Below are 21,947 nucleotides of genomic sequence, written 5' to 3' on the forward strand. Positions count from 1 at the left end.
TGGACAAGTCATAAGAACTCACCCCATTGCACAGAACTCAAGTCTTGAGCCTAGGCAATCAACTTTCCAGCTAATAGGTCTGGTGTCTTTAACTGCTGAGCTATCATAGACCTCTTAGCCAAATATACCCCCTTGTAATATAGCATTCTTAGAAAAAGCTGAGAGCAGTTTGCTTTTGGAGAGGGGAGGGTTGCTTTTGGATTTATCTTTTTCTTAAAAGAAAACAATAAAATCCATATATTATCTGTTGTCCTTTAAAAGAATGGAACCCTTCATGCTAAAAACTTGGAGCTACATTCATGTGAGGACTGCTATGAGAAACTGGTGTTTTCCATAATAGTTCTGTTTTGTTATTTCAAAATTATTCCTCAAAGTAGAGTTCTCAGAATTCTGTAATCCCATAAAAATATGATGAACAACTTAAAATTCTAATATATACACATGTGTATAAATGCCCAAATAATGCATTTTTGTTACATCATATGTTGGAGAAACATTATAGGCTTTTAAAGGTAGAGTTCCTCAAGTCATGCTGAACTCTTTGTCACTAGAAGGATGAACAACTGATTGTGTAAATTCATTTTTCCTCAACTCTGCGAGATTAATCATCTGAAAATTAAGAGTCCAATAGTAAACATTAGATAAATATTAACTGATGATGGAAAAATATTGTTTGCTAAGTTAGCCTCTTCTTTTTCTTGCCATGGCAAATAGCTGTCAATGGACCAATGCATCCTCCTTCGTTCTATTAATGAACATAGTCTTACGTGTCTTTGTGGTGATCCTTAAATCACTCGTTCTCCTGTCAATCATCTATTTATGTCTTCTTAATAGAACCATGGACTACAATGGTAAATATAAATCCTTTTCCTGGGGCAAGTTCCATGCATTGTTGGTTCCCTGCCATTGGAACAGTAACAATAATGTCAGTAGGAGCCATGCTAACTATCTATCAAAGATAGCAATAACACTTAGACTTATATACCGCTTCATAATGCTTTACAGCCCTCTCTAAGTGATTTACAAAGTCAGCATATTTCCCCCAACAACCTGGGTCCTCATTTTACCGATCTCGGAAGGATGGAAGGCTGAGTCAACCTTGAGCCAGGGAGAATCGAACTGCTGGCAGTCAGCAGAAGTAGCTTGCAGTACGGCATTCTAACCACTGCACCACCATGGCTGTAACCAATGTGCTACCACTTGGCAAAGGATATTTGCCCAAGTGAAAAACTACAAGGGATATATCCCTGCTAAAAGTAGTAAAGAGCTCCTATCATTTATTATTAATTGTTAAAATCTGGTCTGCTTTTCTTTGATTTGCCTCCTTTTGGTTTCCTTCAAAAATTCCACATAAGGATCTATTCATGTATGAATGCATTTCCTTTTACGATTGTCCATGTGGGCTACTTCCATTTTGAAGGAACGTCCCATGTATTAAAAGTGCTATCTCTGCTTTTCTATGCAAGGAGCTTGTGAGGCAATGTGAACATACATGTATGAAATTCACAAAACTATTCATAGCGATCACTATTTATAGCTTGTAACCTCCTTGAACAGCCAAGATGAAATTGGATCCCCTTCACTCTTAGCTAAAAACACTTTTCTTTTTGCATGTCCTGAAAAAAAGCCAATTTACTAGTTCCATTAACTTAATAAGGTTTGACAGCCTACACAACTTTTCTCATAATCTTTCTAGGGGTTTTAATGTGATGTTGCAAAATCATTTGGGTAGCTTCTAAGCTCATTCTGTTCCTACAGAAACAAATTTCTGATCTTAGAGGCAAAATAAAGATGGCTTACAGGGATTTTTTCCTTTCTTCTATTTTTCTGACACAAATACTACATTTACACATTTATTATTATTTAATATGAAGATATATCTGATGTAAATTCCTTTATTACATTTAATATGTGCTTCTGAGTGATGAATCAACATCATGAACTCTTGAAGAAATTAAATTGTTGATTGTAAATAATTATATGCAGCAAAATTGTGGAAAAAATTTATACTGGAAAGTTTACATTGATGTTAAAGTAATTATTTACACAAGGTGAATTCTCTCTGATTTATAATACATTTTAGTGGTTAGTGCCTGTTGAAATTTTTGTTGTACTATGAAAACCACAACCAGGCATGACATTTCAACTAAGTTTTCCCACTTAGTGAAAAGGATAGTCTTGCAGAGAGTAGTTTGTAGTCACAAAGTAGGGTTTTTTTTTTACATTTCCTTGATTCCTTCATTTCAAAATAACTGCCTTTTTAAATACTACAAATTCTAATAAGATATTAATTTTGAGTGTGCTTAATAGTATTGCAATTTTTGCATTGTTGGGGACCATATGCTGACTCTGTAAACCGCTTAGAGAGGGCTGTAAAGCACTGTGAAGTGGTATATAAATCTAAGTGCTATTTCTATTAAACAAAAAAGGCCATGGTCTACGGCAGGGGTCACCAAACCAGGCAATTTTAAGACTTGTGTACTTCAACTCCCAGAATTCCCCTGGCTGAAGAATTCTGAACGTTGAAGTCCACAAATGTTAAAGTTGCCAAGTTTGGAGACCCCGAGCACAAAAAAGTCAGGGGCCAATTTATACAAGACTGACACATGATCTTGGATGTCTTTAAGCTATAGGATACCAACAAAGCTTTCTCAAACCAGTTTATTCTGGAACATTGAATTGTACCTTTACATAGATTAGTAATTGTCACTCAAAACAATTTTAAGTGTATAGCATAATCTGGGTAACAATGGGTTTTTATCAATATGGCTGATCATCAGCTTTTAGCCATCAGACCACCAGCTTTTAGCCAGCATAGCTAGTGGTTAGAAATAATGGAAGCTGTAGTTCAATTACATCTGCAGTCACATATTTCTCACTCTTACATTAATAATAGTAATTCTTCTGTGTACATCAGGCAGGTGTGATTTATTAGGTTTAATCCTTTCTTTTAAACATAAAGCAAGCGATCAGGTAATGGAATCGAGACAGAGTCAAATATCAGTCCCAGAGTCAGCTGGATCCATAATGACAGCTCAATACATCAAAAGAATTTCACGGCAGTAGTTTTACAGATACCAAGAATTCAGTCCTAGAGTACTCTACAATGGAAGGGTCCACACAGTCAATTACCGGAGTACTGAAAATAAATAAGCTGCTTCCAGACCAGGGTTCAGATGGTGAGCTGTATATCAAAAGTTATAAGCATTAATGAAGCTGAAATGCATCAGTTCTCACTAGGGTTTGGGTCTACCCTGGAGCAATACTGAAGCCTGAATTTCCAACAACTCCAACTTGCAAGCATACAATTCCAGGCCTCTCAGACTATATAGCGATAGCACTTATATATATAGTGCTTCATAGCGCTTTACAGCACCCTCTAAGTAGCTTAAAGAGTCAACTTATTGTCCCCAACAATCTAGGCCCTCATTTTACAGACCTCGGAAGGATGGAAGTCTGAGTCAACCTCGAGCCCATCAAGATTGAATTCCTGGCTATGGACAGAGTTAACTTAGCCTGCAGTACTGCATTCTAACCACTCTGCCGCCACAGATACTAATAGTGGTTTGAAGATTTCCATGTTACAGTTTGGAACTGCCAAGGTGTATGTTTGAAGCGAATATCTCCTTTCTGTTTGCAGTCCAACTCTAAACATTTGTTGGATTTAGAACTGTTTACCAACTGGACCTTATCCTTATAAATCAAGGGAAGTCATGACTCAGTGATCAGTGCAAACTATACATGACTTTAATTATTTAAAAATATGCAGTGAAAATTCACAAATTAGTATGTGATGTCACATGGACCACTTTCCATTACTTCTCCCTCTGATAGGAAAGAACTGAAGTTCCCATACTTTTTCTCAAGAGTACAGTGCATTTTACCCTTCCAAAAATACACAGTGAACTTGCTTAACATTCTTATGTTTTATGGACTTAGTGCAGTGGTGGGATTCAAATTTTTTTACTACCGATTCTGTGGGCGTGGCTTGGTGGGGGTGACATGGCTTGGTGGGCATGGCTTGGTGGGCATGGCAGGGAAAGGATACTGCAAAATCTCCATTCCCACTCCACTCCAGGGGAAGGTTACCACCGGTTCTCCGAACTACTCAAAATTTCCACTACCGGTTCTCCAGAACTGATCAGAACCTGCTGAATACCACCTCTGGCCTTGTGTGCCTAAAAGAAAATATAGTATAGCACAGTGGTCCCCAACCTTGGCAGCTTAGGCTGGTGGCTGGACAGGGGAACTAGGTGGCATGTGTAGCTCAACTCACACAAGCGGTGAACCAGGGTGCATGTGCGCCAGCCCTCTGTTTGCACTAGTTGAGCTGCGTGAGAGAAAGTTGAGCTGCACATGTGTGTGCACACCGGTCTGCCTCTCTAACAGCCTAGTTCCGAATAGGCCATGGCCCAGCAGTGGGCTGCAGCCCAGGGGTTGGGGATCCCTGATGTAGTATGCTAATACATACTATATTGTAGTCCCACAATAAACAAACACTTAGGAGCCTAGGCCAAGGGGTGTATTTTACCCTGTCGGTGTAAACATTGAAGCTCCATGAAGCTACCCAACTCCAGGAGATTGAAATATCTTTTGGTAATAATGGTGTGTGCTTGTGTATATCTGAGAGAGTAGGACAAGTTATGAAATCGCATTAAGCGAATGCAATTCCACTTGACTGATGCTGGATTAACTTTGTTAATGCAAACACTAAAGATGAGATTGTTATAAGATGAAGTTAAGAACTATCAGACGTAAACAGGATTCCTAAAGAAAATGCATTCATAAATCCTTATAACTTCAGTTTACAAATATGGAAGTATCAAAATATGACTCGAATTGGATGTTATGGGGTTTTTTGCACCAATGTATTTCACAATCTCAAAATTTATATATAATACTAGTCATTACACTATTATAGTACCCTGAAGGACACTTCTTCCAATGCATGGTGCCCATTTTTCTCTTTGCACATACTCATTCAACAACTTTGAGTGACAGCCTTCTTTCTGGTGGCCCCCTCCAAGGACAAATATGGTCAGGATTTATTACTAGCCTTTTAGCAACAGGCAACCCCTTTTTGTTTTCCCAGCTTATTTAATAACAACTGTCTTGCTGGTACAGATCCTTTTTTATTTTATTTCTGATGCTTTCTTTTTTGCTTTATGGTGGTTGCTTTAATTGTTTGTTTAACTTACTGTTTCTTACATATGTATTTTCAGTTGCTTTGGGAATTCAATTTATACAGCTGCCTTAAGTTTACATTTTTCAGATACTCGTTTTGAAATATTTTGTATGCCACCCTGGAAAAAGCTTGTTTTGAAGGGCAGTGTGCGAAGTTCTTGAAAAAGTAAAATAAATAAAATCTGTGTTTATGTTTATTTGGATTAGAATTTATTTTTGTCCTTCAAAAATATATTCAGTGTATCTGATAAATAAAATAATAAAATGTTTGAACAATTGGCTCTAAGAGGCTGATTAAAAGCAGAATAAAATGGCACAGATTTTATACTGGGAGAAAAGAAAAAGACATTTAGAAATCCACAAAGCAACTAGTCCTCTTCAGAAGACCATTTTATGCTAAACATCCCCAGCCACATCCCCAGAACTTCATACTTTTCATGGGCAGGCCATGCTTATGTTGGAGAAGATGACCCTTCAAATAGGGGCCCATTCACTTTTACAGGGGTTTGGGGCATAATGGAATTTGTTGGGACATTCCTGCAGAAATAGGTCCTGAAACACCTCCGTTTCATGAAGAAGAATGTAACCTACATAAAATAGGTAAACACAGAGGGTGAGATCACCCACATACCATTTAATTCAGATAAGTAACTGGAAGTCCCCTGCTTTCAGAAGAAAGGTAATGATCACCCAGCCTGTACTATGACCTCATTTTGAGAAGGGTGAGCCACTCATTGAGGCCTTTTTGATTCTGGAATTACTTTAGTTTTGTTTGATTATGTTGTGTGTTTTTTAAAAACAATAAAGTTTCATTGTGCTTTGCTGAACAATTATTTTTAAATGTAAGGGACTCTGAAAAGACAAATTAATATTTGAATAAATTAATTAAAATAAAGTCAATAAATAACATGATTCAGTGAATTGCACTAAACTCAGCAAGATTTATTTCTGAAAAAAGGCATAATGTAAAAAAATAAAAAGACATTTCATTATCTCTAGCTGTAGACTCAGGATAAAAAACATTTTTAAATGGCATCTTTTTCATCGGGTTTATTTTGAATGTACATACCATAATTACATTATGGATAGTCTAAAAATATCTATCCTAACTTGAATAAGTATATATAATGAAATAACATTATCTCCCATTATTCTAAACAATCTGAGGCAAAAATGACATAATTAACATAATAAAATCAATCACATTTTATTTCTTCATTATTTTAGTTATTTTAGTTTTCTTTTGAATTGATACATCTAGGATAATTATCTTACAACAAATCTTGGCTAGAATAGAATATAACTTTATTACGATCTTGGACCAGCAATAGACATCACTATTTACAATATATAAAAAAATAGTACTGACACATTATAATACATTAATAGTGGATAAAAACATCCTGTTAAGAAAATACATGTTCTCAAACAGTTAGGGTCAACTACCTGGTTTATATGAGTGGAGAGACAATAAGTATGTAGATCATTTTCCAAAGATTGTTCTGTCTTGGCACAAATTGACAGCTATAATTCTGTAACCAATTTTTTTCTTGTAGACATTGCAGCAACACAGAATTTTGCCACTGCACACGTAATAGCCGGGTTTGAGTCCTGGAGGAGAAAGCCTACATAAAAATTGTCTGCCCTCCCTGGCAACCTCTCTAAGCTTGCCTAGAAAAATGTCTCAGCATTTTAATATGAAAATTGTTGATTTGCTTGTTTATATATATATATATCTTGCATAAGTAAGGGGGGGAAAGCACTAACAAGTAATGGAAAAAATAAATCAAAAGAAGAAAATATTCTCTGTGTTAAAATCATTTGCAAGTGTTTCTTCCACATAGTTAATACAATTTGCTTTCTCTTTGCCCTGAAACACTATAGTGCTCTTGGGAGAAAGAAAGATTATGTCCAACCTGCACTGTAAAACCTTTTGCTGGCAAGATTATACTATTTATATGCCAAGACTACATTTTTCAGTCTCATGTAACCATTCATTACTTCAGATTCTGAAAGAAAACAGAGCTATACTGTATATATAATCAAGATTGATTTTTAAAAACTGGGTGTAGGGATCCCTGAATTTAGACTCATGGGTTATCTTGAGAATACAGGTTCTAGTTATGGAATCTACTATACATACTGAAATATCCTTGTATAAAATGGTACATTATGACCCTTGAGTTTATGCTGAAACTGCCTCTTTTGTTATCCTTTCTACATTTTTAGATACCCTCTACTCAACTTCATCTTGGACTATAAAAATGTGTATATGAGAGAGGCAGACAGACAGACAGAGAGTATAATCTTATGCTAGTAATAACCAAAAACAGTATTGTAACAAGAAGCTTCTTTTCATATGATAAAATTTAGGTATTTCATAATACATTGGTTACAGAAAATATTACAGGTAATCCTTGACCTTTGACCACAATTGGGACCAGAATTTCTGTTGTTTAGTAAGGTGGTTATTAAGTGAGTCATGCTGATTTTATGATCTTTTTGCCACAGCTGTTAAGCTAATCAGCTGTTAAATGAATCATGTAGCCATTAAGCAAATGGCTCCCCCCCCCCCCCATTAACTTGGCTTGTCAGAAGCCAGTTGGGAAAGTTGCAAGTGGTGATCACATATCCTTGGGACATGCAAGCATCATAATGCATCAGAATTGGTCAACTGGTTATGGGGATGCTGCAGTGGTTATATAAGTGCAAAGATCAGTCATAAGTCATCTTGTACACTGTAACTTTGAACAATAGCTAAATGGCTTGTTGTAAATCAAGGATTTTCTATGTAAGTTTGTATATTCTATGAGGAATAAGCACTTCTGCTCGTAGAAGTACTGGTTTTTCACCTACCTGCTGCTCACAAAAACTCCTTAGAAGAGTTCCCTAATTCTCTGAGGCCCCTTTCAGAGGATATGGGTTTTGTATGATTGTGAGTTTTGTGTTTTTCAGTGTGATAAATCAATTCAGGCAATAGAATCTGTGGAATTATGGCAGGAGAACCTACCCAAATTAGCCCATCTACCTCAGTCACATGCCGGCCACGCCCAGTTTAGCAACTGGGGAGAAAGTCCCAATGCATCACATAATGCTGCCGTGACAACCTGAGTTTGACACAACACCCCCAATCTCCTGGAATTAAACCTGCTACTGAGGCAGATTCTTCCTTTCCCTGTAATTCCTATGCATCCATTAAATCTACTCTAATGTGTTGGGAGTTTCCTTCACAGTAGATTTCCTCCAATGAGCCATCTTCCATCATTCCCTTTATCTTCCTCTACTCCCACATTTTAATTTATCCCTGTCTTAAGAGAATGACATTCAATATAAGAGAATGACATTCAATAAACTGTGGATAATTTTTCATATATTATATTCCATTATATCCCCTTGAGCAGTTGAGTTTGAACCTGTTTCCTGATTCTACAGCTAAGGTTGCTAATTTTTACTTGGTGACTATATTTTAAAAGACTGCCACAGAGACAGAAAATATGGTTGGTGTATGCCTTACTATATAATGCCTCGATTATTGTAATGGTCCCCTGGCAGCAATCCTCAATTCTTCTTTCTATTTCCTGATCTGGTGTACAACAGTGCTTTTAGGTTCATTCTGGACTTTCCACAGTATTTGCATGTCTCCTTATAATGGTCTTCATTGGCTTCCTATTTAAGCCAGAATCCAATATAAGCTGCTAGCTCTTAGTTATCATAACCTCCCTGGTATCTACTTGTAGATTCGTAACTATTTCAGTAGTAGTTATTAGTCACACAATGAAATGTTCTATAAGTCATTTCAGATAGATAAACAAATAAATTCAATATATGTTACATTTACTGCAGTCCCTTCATTAACAAAGTTCTGATCCATAAACAAATCTGCCCATTTTAAATGTCCCCTCCTTACTCATTCAAGGCAAGATCACATAAATCTGATTCACATAACCAAAAGTGATGTAAATATATAGAAATCCCATATAAAAATCTCTTCCTTGATTTAGATCAGCTGGTCCTCAGTTATCAAAACAGGTTGCAAGCACCAGTACAATACAAGAGTATTGGGTCAAGGTTGAGAATACAAGCATGTCAAAGAATACAAGGTTGAGAATACAAGCAGGTCAAAAAAAAGTGCTTATATCATAATTTTAGGATGGCTGTAAACATTTTCCTAACTGCAAACATGTATAGCTGTCATCACTCCTTCCCTCTTGAGGAGAAATCTCTGGCAGAGCTGGAGTGATGTGGGAGAGAGAATGATGGGCATGGTTTTTTTTTCCCTACCTGCACTTCCCCTGTTACAACAATACCCCTCACATCTCCCTTATCTTACAAGTTTGCCTCCCTAAAGGGCTGTTGGGCTCCAGTTGCATGATATGCATGCCTTGTATAATTTGCCATAAATGTTTTATTTAAAAACATGCATATCCCTTGTATCTGTCAATACATCATGTTAAAGGAGGCCCAACTGAAAAAACCGAGATAAAAATGCAGGATAATAGAATGGGAGCCTTCAAGACAATAAACAAACTGTCTTTGGATGATCCATAGTGCTAGAGGAATTATCTCTAATGTGTTGGCATTAGTTCTCCAGTTGCCTGATAAAGATTACACTGAGAAAGCATTCTGCTATTAAAAGCCTTCTTTCCCCCTCCTTCACTGAAATATAGCCTGACATTCAAAACCAGAGGCCTGCTTTTACCAGGTATTTCTTTATAAAAGAGATCTTAATCTCAATAAGATAAACTGCTTAAATAAAACTTGGTGAAAGAACAGGCTGAATAGCAAGATTATGCACTAACTATTTTAAAATAGACTGCTATTCAACAATTCTGTACTTGTATCCTCAAGGAAGCTGTTGTTTTAGACATTAACCAAGCATTCATTGACTTGGGTTCTGTTTAATTTTATTAAATATTAATTAGTATTGTATTGAGAAAAAATGCTTTAATTTTGTTTATGTTTAGAGGCAAAAATTCGCAAGGAATCAGTAAATAAAACTTCTTCATCCTTCTAATCCTTTTTTCCCCCTCTATATTTTATTTACTAGTTTAACTTCTAGGCATTACACCTTAGCCGTCTCAAATCTGCATTGCATTGCATAAGGAATCCAGGTGGCACAGATCAACTGCATTCACTCAAGGATGAAAAAACAAATGCATATAAAGCACAGGTGTCAAACTCGCAGCATGACATTGCTGTCACATGACATTTCGTGATGTTTTTCCCTTGTGCGGAGCTAGAGTGGGCATGGCCTGTGCATGATGCATCTGGCTGTCAGTTTGACACCCCTGATATAAACATAAATATATATAATATGTGCCATTTTAAAGAGAAGGAGAAACAAAAACCACTTTTAACCTCTTATTTTATGTTTGTGTATGTCTACTTGACTCAAGTAAATAATCTGCTATTTAGCTCTTCCAGTAGTAAAATAACTTAAACTCCGTGCTATCCCAATTATTCCTTTTAAACTAAAGATGTCTGTTGGTTCATTCCTCCCTTACAGCTAGTCCTCAATTTACAATAGTTCATTTAGTGACCATTCAAAGTTATAACAGGACTGGAAAAAGTGACTTATGACTGTTTTTCACATTTATGACCATTGCGGCATCCCCATGGTCACATGATCAAACTTCATGCGCTTGGCAACTGACTCATATTTATGACAATTGCATGTGATCACCTTTTGTAACCCTCTACACAGTCAGTGGGAAAGCCAGATTCACCTAACAACCATATTATTAACTTAATAACTGCAGTGATTCACTTAACAAACGTGGCAAGAAAGGTCCATAAAATGGGGCAAAAGTCACTTAACAGCTGCTTTGTTTAACAACAGAAATTTTGGGCTCAATTGTGGTTGTAAGTCAAGCACTATGCATATTAAATAAGCTGAGACAAAATTAATATTTAATTTTGTGGAAATTTTTCTATTTTTTTTTTTCTAAAATTAGACTCAAATTATTTCTTTGATAATGCCTTAAAAGCTCATTTTAGCCTTAAGTTTATGAACAAGTCAAGATTTTCTAAACTATATTTCCATTGTTTCTAAGCATGAAGTTGATTTTGTCTGGGGCTCGTTATTCAAATGCATAAGCAACCAGTTTGCATGCATGCCGTTTGTTTTAGTTGAAAAAAATGCTAGTTTCTGCATCCAGAGAGTTAAGCATTGACTTGGCTTCTATGAATATAAACAACTAGGGTATCTTCTCTGTAGTTGTTATGCCTGTGCTTGCATTAAAATCCATATGTACTGAGAAAAACTGAGAAAACATTTTTAAATAAATTATTTTGTGAGGAATTATTCACTTGCACACTCACTTTAGTCAAGCCCCGCCCCCGCCTTGTGTAGATGGAGTTCCTCCATTAATAGAAAAACTTGTGAAAAGACTAGACTACTTAGAGTTTTGGTAGATTCAGTGGCAGATGTGTGGGGACTAGGAAGTATGATAAATGAACAGATATGGAAAATGCATTGGTAATGGACAAAGTCAGTGGATGCTTCTGGAGCAGTAGTTAAAACTCAGCCATTAGAGAAGGAAGAGAAGGGTTGGTCTAAATAACATTGAATTGGGTATTCCTTCAACTCATTTGAACGTTACTAAACTATCTAAGAGCCATGGTGGTACAGTGGTTAGGATGCAGTATTGCAGGCTAACTCTGCTCACATTGCCAGGAGGTCAATTCCCTCAGTCTTGACCGGCTCTCAAGATTGACTCAGCCTTCCATCCTTCCAAGGTGATAAAATGAGGACCCGGATTGTTGGCGGGGGGAATATGCTGACTCTGTAAACTGCTTAGAGAGGGCTGTAAAGCATTGTGAAGCGTATATAAGTCTAAGTGCTATTGCTATTGCTATCCTTACTCAGTAACAGAACCAAGAACATTTGCACAGGGTTGCTACTGTGATTTGGTTTCTTTAATAGGTAGGTGCCTCTCTCTTGTCTTTCATCAGGATTAAATTGACTTTAGTGAAGCAAAGGTTATTACTTTGAATGAATAGAACAGTCTTGCTTGACACACATCCAGCCAAATGCATATTAGAGGACCGTGCAAAGACAGTTCCCTTTTGTTAGAACAGGTATGATAGGGATTTTTTTTAATAATATGATTCCATACTTGGTGCCAAACAATAATTCACTTGAGGACTGGAGCAGATTGGCATGTGGCACAAAATGGAGGCATCCCTATTAAACCAAATTTTTAAATTAATTGTTCTAGTGATCCAACTGGGATTAGTGGTAATGGCATATTCTCAAAATATACTTTTTTTATCTATCTGGTACTGTGCCGATATGTTATTTCTTGTAATGGCTGGTTTTATATTCTTAGCTTTGTGGAGTATTGTGATTCCAGTGAAATCAATGTGCCCTTTTCTTTAGAGCTTTCAGATACTTGGCTAATGCATCATGGAAAGAATATTAGCTTTGGCTGCACCCCAGGCCTTCACCTCAACCAACAGTCATCTAAAATCCCTACCCTTTCAGTGTAACCGATGGTAACTTGAAAAACAGGAGGGAAAATTAAGCGGGCCAGAATGTTATATATATTTTTTTCATGACTTAATATTGTGAAAGATGTTCAGTTGTAGCATAAATAATAAATAATTTATACATGGTTTAGTTTTGCCTTTGTGACCTTTCTTTTTTTCTTTGCAGTTTGAAAGAACATCACCGTTCTGCCATTAAAGTGATACGCCGTATGCAGTATTTTTGTGGCAAAGAAAAATTCCAGGTGAGTTGTTGACAAAATACTTCTTTTTTAAAAGAATCCCTTTTTCTCTCTCCCCCCCTGTTCTTGCTTCTTTTCAGTCTTAAACAAGGAAAAGCCAGGGAAATCCATTTTAATATTGGGGAGTTACTCCTACTCTTCGCTCTGTTTTTCAATAGGGTGACTGTTTATCAGCAAGTTAGTCAACTGTGTATGCAGTGGGAACAGGCTAAGTTTCTGAAATGCAGCCTGAATTAAAATGTTATTTTCTACTAATGGGCTTGACCCTTCCCCTTTTGTTATCTCTGTCTCCTTCCAATGCAAACATTCTCATATGTCTTCATTAATTCTGAGTTGTGTCAGGCTGATTTAATGGACCTAGAGATTAGACCTCTACCTTAACCTTGTTTCTATCTCACATTAGCTGAGATCCTGATACAAAGCCTAGAACCAAAATTAACATTTCTTGGGATTATAGGCATATTGTCCTGAATTTTTCATAATAGTGTTTACCTTGGCATGTAATAGCATAGACAGAACTGTGTTTACTGCAAGCAAACAAGCAAAGAATGAGTAAACGAGCCTATTCTAGCATGATACATTCAGCAAGTGAAAAAATAATAATGGTTGAAATGAAATACTAGTTTGACAAAAGGGTCTGTGGTACAGATGTTAGTAGTACAGAATTACTATTGCATATTTTATTTTTTTCCTCTCCCCCCTTTGCCAATCTAGAAAGAGACAATTGCACTGAGAAGTAATAGAAGTCTTACTCAGCTTTTCTCTCTAGATTCTAAAATTCAGCACACATTCTCTATAAACTTTTAAACACATATTTCCAACCAAAAGGGCTGAAAACATTGCTTTTCTTTTTTTAAAAAAAAGGTTATGTGTTCACAGGTATAATTCTTTATATGAGTATTTCCTCATGCTCCTAGGGACTCAGAGCAATCACAAATCATGACTAAAGAAAGTTTTCAATAAAAAGTGTAGGAGTCTTTAATCTGATAAAGATCTTATAAATCCTTATAAAAATATGTATGCTTCTTAATAATTAAGAAGAAATAGGCACCCCATTTTACTATTGTGATTATGATAAAGTTGTATTGAATCCTCAGAAATCACATTTGATAATTTACAGAAATTTCGGCAGTGATGGGATTCAAAAAATTTTACTACCAATTCTGTGGATGTGGCTTAGGGGGCGTGGCAGGGGAAGGGTACTGTAAAATCTCCAGTCAGAGGTGGTATTTGCCAGTTCTCCGAACTACTCAAAATTTCTGCTACCAGAACTGGTCAGAACCTGCTGAATACCACCTCTGGAACTTAGGGACTATAGAGATTCTCAGTCATCCAGGTCACGGTGGTCCCAAAGGTGCTTTTTCAAGAAGCAACTGGACTTTCTGGTTTTTCTTTGAAGACACTCTGCTTTTCATCCAAAGAAGCTTCTTCAGCTCAGGGAATTTAGGTTTTTGTTTTTGAAATTACAAAGCAAATTTTAATCAAGATAATGGTAAATTGACAAAACTGGTTAATAATAATATCATCATTGATTGGAAAGAGCATAGAGAGAAGAAAACTTAACAGAGCAATTTGCATAGCCATTCATTTCTCTACAGCTGCAGCCTTAGAGCATGCTTCAGTTTACTGGGGAAGGGAATGAATGGTATTATCAGGACCGGTAAAGTAATTTATTTCCCTCTGTCTGGCTTCATCAGAGGAAGAGTTGGGAAGAAGAGCCATGCTACTAGTTCTACTACAAGATCAATGTCATCAAGTGCTTTCTTACACAAATGCCAAACTTTAATTTTTTATTGATTTAATTGAGCAAAATAGATCATGTAAAGCTGTGCAATCAGTACAACTGAGAAATGGAATTTGGAACCGGTAAAAAAATTATTAAAATACCTCTTCTCTAATGACTACCAGAATTTTTTTTTCCACATCTCATCCACAAAATGAGACCTATCTGTAATCAAAAATAGTGACAAGTGTTCAAGGAGCTGTAGAATTCCAAAGAATCACCTTACAAGTACTATATAAATATCTACCTATTGTGTTATTTCTTTATGGGATAAACAACATTATGCAAAGTACACAAAATAATATAAAGTAATGCACAAAATAATAAATGGCAAGGTAAGGGGAAAAAAAATTAACTAAAACCAGTTTATATCAACACTGTTTACTCTACTGCTCTATCCTTAGATATCCACTAAATCTTATTAATAGATTGTCTTTTGTTCTTTGAATTTCTCATCTTTCTCTTGTTGACGAACTCATGAATTCTGTCCAACTATACCTTTTTTGCTCTTTCCTCCAAAACCTTCATATTTGTTTTCCAGTTCAGTCCTGCTTGGTTTTCTTCATATGACCAAGCCACTCAAATGTATTTCTTTTGCACAGGGCATTCACTTCTGTGTTCAGACCATTTTTAATCTGCTTTCTCTCCATTTGAGCATTTCTCCTGTTTTTTTTCTACTCCAAATAACTTTTATACATTTATAATATTCCTATACATACCTTTTTCCACTTGTTTCAATAAACATAAGGGCAGGACAAGAAGCAATGGGTAGAAACTAATCAAGGAGAGAAGCAACCTAGAACTAAGGAGAAATTTCCTGACAGTTAGAACAATTAATCAGTAGAACAACTTGCCTTCAAAAGTTGTGAATTGCTCCAACACTGGAAGTTTTTAAAAAGATGTTGGATAACCATTTGTCTGAAGTGGTGTAGAGTTTCCGACCTAGGCAGGAGGTTGGACTAGAAGACCTCCAAGGTCCCTTCCAACTCTGTTATTCTATTCTATATACACCACTGTCTGCATAAAAAGTTCACTTGCCTTCTTATCCCCTATTAGCATACATCATAACAAGCTTTCCTTGTTCATCTATATAGAAATGCATTAAGGAGCCCATGGACACCACACATCCTTGCCTTTGTCAGTGTTTCAAGTTGAACTATTCCCTAAGCATTCCATTTGTTGTCACGTATGTTTTACTTTCCTCATATAGCATTTTTATCTCATTCACAAACATCCTTCAAGTCTGTATTCATGCAGAATATTTCATATTTCAAATCTCTTATCTTATGCTTTTTATAAATCAACAGGCATACATTAAAACTTTGTCACATTCACATAAGGAGGCTAAGGCTTTGCTAAAGTTCAAATAAAGCTGTGCTATATTTACCAAAAGTTTTTTTCACAGTCATGTCTTACATGCTTTTGACCAGAATTCAGCCATGTACTTGATAAATTAATCCTCCTGCAGTTTTGCATTCTCTCTTGTTAACATTCTGTTTTTGTAATGGAGTAATAATGGCATTCTTCCAATCATCAGCCATGCCTACAATCTTTGCATAGACAATTAACCACGTTATACACCCATTCCATAAGCAAACCGCATTCATATTTTAACACTGATATGTTGCCTTTCATTTATGAAAACATTTGCCAAATGTTTGAAAGAGAGGACTATCAAGAAGCAGGGAGCACAGAACTCCAAAATCTTGGAATATTCTGCAATCCTCATTTTATTTTATTTATTTACTTTTATTTGGTTTGATGTGTCAATCGCTCACAAAATAATAGGTATAAGTCAAAACATAGTTATGAATACATGAAATGGATACATATAAGAAAAATAAAAGAAATAATAGGACAGGGACGGTAGGCACGTTGGTGCGCTTATACACGCCCCCTACAGTCCTCTTAGGAAAGGGGTGAGGTCAATAGTAGACAGTCTAAGGTTAAAGTTTTTGGGGTTTGGGGAAGAAACCACAGAGTCAGGTAGAGTATTCCAGACATTGACCACTCTGTTGCTGAAGTTGTATTTCCTGCAATCAAGTTTGGTGCGATTAACCTTGAGTTTGTATCTATTGTGTGCTCTTGTGTTGTTATGGTTGAAGCTGAAGCATTCATTGACAGGTAGGACATTGCAATGTATGATTTTATATACCATACTTAGATCAGACTGAAGATGGCGTAATTCAAGGTTTTCTAGGTCTAGAATTTCAAGACTGGTGGCATAAGGTATTCTACAACGAGTAGAGGAGTGGAGAACTCTTCTTGTGAAATATTTATGGACTTTCTCAACTGTGCTAATATCAGATACGTAATGTGGGTTCCAGACTGATGAGCTGTATTCGAGTATTGGTCTAGCAAATGTTTTGTATGCTCTAGTTAGTAGTGTGATATTACCAGAGAAAAAGCTACGTAGGATTAGGTTAACAACTCTTAATGCCTTTTTGGCTATGTAGTTACAGTGGGCTCTAGCACTTAGATCATCAGAGATGAATATTCCAAGGTCCTTGACAGAGTTTGGATCATCAACAAGGTCTTGACTATTCAGCTTGTATTTTATTTTCTGATATTTTTTTTGCCAATATGTAAGACAGAACATTTATTTGTTGAGATTTGAAGTTTCCATTTGTTTGACCATTCTGATACATAGTCAAGATCTTTTTGAAGGGTAGCAGTATTGTCTGTGGTATTGAACAGCTTTACATCATCAGCAAAGAGAACGCAGTTGCTCTTAATGTGATCACAGAGATCATTTATGTAGAGTATGAAGAGAGTTGGTCCTAGAACACTGCCTTGGGGGACACCTCTATTGACAGGTGCAGAATTTGATAGGACGCTCCCAATTTTGACCATTTGTTGTCTGTTTGACAGGAATGCTTCTATCCAGTTATGCAGTTGTCCAGAGATACCATAAGATTTTAGTTTTAGGAGTAGTTTGTTGTGTACCACTGAATCAAAGGCTTTACAGAAGTCTATGTAGATTGTGTCTATTGTTTTGCGCTGATCGAGTTTTATAGTCCATATGTTTTTGCAGTGTAAGAGTTGCAGATTACAGGATAGTGTTTTTCTGAAACCAAATTGTTTATTAGAGAGTAGGTTGTTTGTCTCTAAGTGGAGGATAATGGATTGGTTAATAATTGATTCCATGACTTTACAGGTGACACAGTATAAGGAGATTGGTCTGTAATTTTCAACTAGGCTGGGGTCTCCCTTTTTGAAGATGGGGATGACTGTTTCTTGTGACCATAGTTTTGGCAAGGAGCTGGTCCTGAAAGATTTTTCAAAGATTATGCTTAGAGGTTCTGCTACGGCAGTGGATAACATTTTTAAGAAGTAGGCACATATTCCGTCCGGTCCAATAGATAGAGATGGTTTTAGATTTCCTCTTGTTTGATGTGATAATTGGTGCATTCAGTCTTTATCTGGTATCAGCTTTTGTATCAGCTTTTGAAGTTGGCAACGTGACCAGATTTGTTTTTCCGCCAGAGTGATCTCTTTTTGGATTGAAGCTTCCTTATTGTTTTGGGTAATTTGTTTTTTCTGGTTTTGGGAGTTGTTATTGGTACATATAGTTTGATGACTCTTTTGACTTCAAGTAAAAATATGTTGTAATGGTCTTCAACAGTATTGCATCCAGTGAATAGAGATTGCCAATCAAGGGATGAGACATCGTTGTCTATAAGATCATAGTTGCCTTTTTTTGAAGTTATAATTGGGGATTCCGTCATTGTGATGAGTTTTGTGTGGGTGTATGTTGAGACAAAAGTCAATCATGCTGTGGTCACTGTTGGAAAAGGGTTCTTTAGTTTGTATTCCGTAAATTAAATTCAAACTATTGCAAAAGATGAGATCAAGGCAGTTGTTAAGTCTAGTATTGTTGGTTACTTGTTGTTCCAGTCCCAGATTTGTAACAGCATTGTAGAAGGTTGCATGTATGGGTTCAGTTGTACATTCATTTAGGGTCAAGTTAATATGAGCAGTTATAATAATATATATTATATATGTTATATATAATATAATAATAGAGCAGTTTCTTCAATTTAGAGAGCAACATTTCAGATATTTTAGATAGTAACTTCAGAACATCCTGCTTTAATGCAATGTTTCTTGAGGGCAACAGGTTGGGGGAAACTCTCATAGTATATTTACAGTCTAATATTTTTATAGTATGGTTAGTTACTTCTTTAATAAATATTTATTTAAGAATGTAAGAAGAACTATATCCCATCAAACCAAAGGTCCATCAAATGTAGCATCCTGCTTCCTGCAGTAATAAACCGGATATCTCTGGGATATCTACAAGCAGGACACAACCACTAGAATAGTTACTAAAATAAATAATAAAAGCTGCTGTACAAGTTTAGGGCCCCAGTAATAACAGTGTTTGTTGTGGCTTTCAGTGATGTCACCAGACACTCTTGATGTATTTATAGCTTTAGATTTCAAAGTGTCACCACAAACTGGGCAGTGTTTTATACGTAATTCAGTTACCTTGCTATCAATCAAGAACTGTGTATGCAATTTTCTGTAATCACTTCAGAGGGCTTTCTGGCAAACAAAATAGTTCAAAGTTCTTTGTACTTCAAAGAATGTTACACACGCTTGGACTTGACCATTGTTTGGCTATACTACTCAAAACTTCCTGCAGCTGGTACTTCCCTTTTTGCTTTTCCATTTTGACTCTGAGGGAAACTTTGGAGAAGAATAGCGTGCCTCAGCATGAAAGGATAGAGAAAGACAGAGTGTGCTGTTCTCTAGTATGCCTTCTGCAAGAGTCTTCCTCATGTTACGCAGAAAACGGTACCTTGTTGAACATCATCATTGCCCTGTTTTGTTAATCTATGTATAAGCCCAACTAAATAAAATACTTAAGTAAACACTGACTATACACTGAGGCTCACAGAACCCTGTTACATTCCCATTGAAGTGGTACCTATTTATCTACTTGCATTTGCAGGCTTTCAAATTGTTAGGTGGACAGGAACTGGGGCAAGTAACGGGAGAGCACCCCGTCACATGGTGCTTGGGTCTTGGACCCGGGCTGCCAACTGATAAGCTCTGCCTTTTTTAACCATTGAGCAATTGTACTCCCGCTTAGAATTATAAGACTCTATAAGGTTGGCCACAGTGATTAAATTTCATGTGAAGTACTATTACCTTTATACCCGAAACAAGTGGAAATTTGGCCTGATAATGCTTCCAATTTTCAATTGTACTTGGTTTGTTAATATACAGATTGCCTTTTTAAAATAACTAAAACTTAACTCCTGATGATCTTAATTAAAATGGTTGCATGATAGTTGTATAATTATATTTAACTTTCAAACTTGGTTCTGAGAACAGAAAAAACAAGGAAATCAGATGTGAACAGAGATATAAAAGAATCTAATCACGGTTTGTTTTAATGTTTTATTTCAAAGTAGTAAAGATCCTCCACCTAGGAATACCCACTAGCATTGTTCCCCCAAAATCATCTGGCATTCTTTCATTCAAAAATATGCACACTATGGAAATGAATACTAAATCTTTACAACAGAAGTCTTAAAAATGAAAACAAAACCTGCTGATAAGATACATGGAAAAGAATAAAATAGAAATAAATATTCTTCAGGCATAAATAGAATATTCATTGATCTGCAGATTGATCTCAGATTATTCATTTTCGGATAGTTTGTTGCTTGGATGTCTATATCCACATGCCATGGTAAGAGGAGAAAAGCAGGACACTATTTTATCTAAACAGGGATCACTCTGGGGTCCAGTCTAATTTATTATAACTTTAGCTATTAAATTATATGATGCAATCTGTTACCAGTTTGGAGCAGAGTGATTACTATTTTCCCAGATGCATACATTCTGCTGCCTTCTAGCATATAAAACTGTGAGGCCACTTTAACATTCAGTAATTTTAAAAGAGGTTGTTATATAGATTAGTATCATCTCCTAATTTTAGTATGTTACGCGAAGCCCTTCATTTTAAAAGTAGATGGATAAATTTTTCTTAACATTTGTAAAATTATCAAAGTGTACTGAACAACAATACTGTACATCATATTCAGGTTTATTCCAAATACTTGAATACTACTGAGTTGAATTAATATAAACTACTCAAATTATGAAAATCTCTGCTTTACCATGTTATAATAGATGTGCAGATTAATGGAACACAATATACAGCATGAAAATAAGTCAACAGAGATTTGCAGAGAGACAGGAAGGGAGGGAGGGGAAGAGGGAGAGACTTACAGCAGGCTGTTATCAATACGGTGCTTTTTATGGGGCAAGATGATAAGTGGAGAATATGTAATATATCAGAGATGGTGAGACCACTAAGTAAATTATCATCACTCTCACAACTTTATAACCAATAACAAAAAAAGACCAGTTTTTAAACCAACTTCACTGATTTCCAGTTTGTTTCTAGGCCTAATCTTTTATCTTCAGTGCTCTAAATACATTAGGGCAGAATATTTAACAAACTAGTTCCTTAACTCATGAAAAGTCCTTTCTGCAATGTCCAGCCGTCATCTAGGTATATCACTAAAACTCAAGGAATAAACATTTTAACAAAGAACCTGAATTATACCCATTAGTCCTTATCTTTATTACCTAAAATTATATGAAAAAGCTGTGAAAATGAAAAGGCTAACTTTCTATTTTTCCTTATTTTAACTGATAGCTACATAAATGTGGCATGCTATAATGAGCTTTGAAATGTTTTTATAGTTATTATTTTCTGTTTTCACAGCAAGCTAGAAAACCTTATGATGTACGTGATGTGATAGAACAATATTCTCAGGGTCATCTCAACTTAATGGTCCGAATAAAAGAGCTTCAAAGAAGGTATGGTCCAGAATTCACCTTCTAAACTTGTGGAGTCTAATGGCTGAGAGTAGTGGGGTATTTACATTTTTAAATTGTATAGAGATTATTGTATGGTTGGTTGTGTTTAGTTTAAATTTTCTTTTTCTTTTTTAGTGGTGTTTGTCCAGTTTTACTTGTGGAAGAGCACCTCATTTCGTTGCACCCACTTGCGAGTGTAATGACAAATAAATTCTTATGTCTTATGTCTTATGTCTTAAACTTAATATTTTTTTTAAAGTATATTCTGAACATTCACAGACAATTTGCAGCCCACAGTATCCTCACTGCTTCACATTAAATGCCATCAATTTTTAATTGTAGAAACAATTTCTGCCACAGTATCTTACAAATATGAAGGATTAAAGAGTGCCCCATGACACTTCCCT

General features: G+C 36.0%; 1 protein-coding gene across 1 annotated transcript in view; it reads left to right on the top strand.

Annotated features, from left to right (window-relative positions):
- Positions 1-21,947, top strand: part of KCNQ1 (potassium voltage-gated channel subfamily Q member 1) — a 377,953-nt gene that overhangs the window by 232,688 nt on the left and 123,318 nt on the right. Inside the window, exons 13-14 of the mRNA XM_026668287.2 lie at positions 12,842-12,917; positions 21,446-21,540. Coding sequence (XP_026524072.2) covers positions 12,842-12,917; positions 21,446-21,540 — 171 coding nt within the window. The remainder of the gene's footprint in view (positions 1-12,841; positions 12,918-21,445; positions 21,541-21,947) is intronic.

The sequence above is a fragment of the Notechis scutatus genome, chromosome 1, assembly GCF_049901735.1.
Source record: "Notechis scutatus isolate UNSWTSFEM ecotype Mainland chromosome 1, rNotScu1.2, whole genome shotgun sequence".
NCBI classification, from domain to species: domain Eukaryota; kingdom Metazoa; phylum Chordata; class Lepidosauria; order Squamata; family Elapidae; genus Notechis; species Notechis scutatus.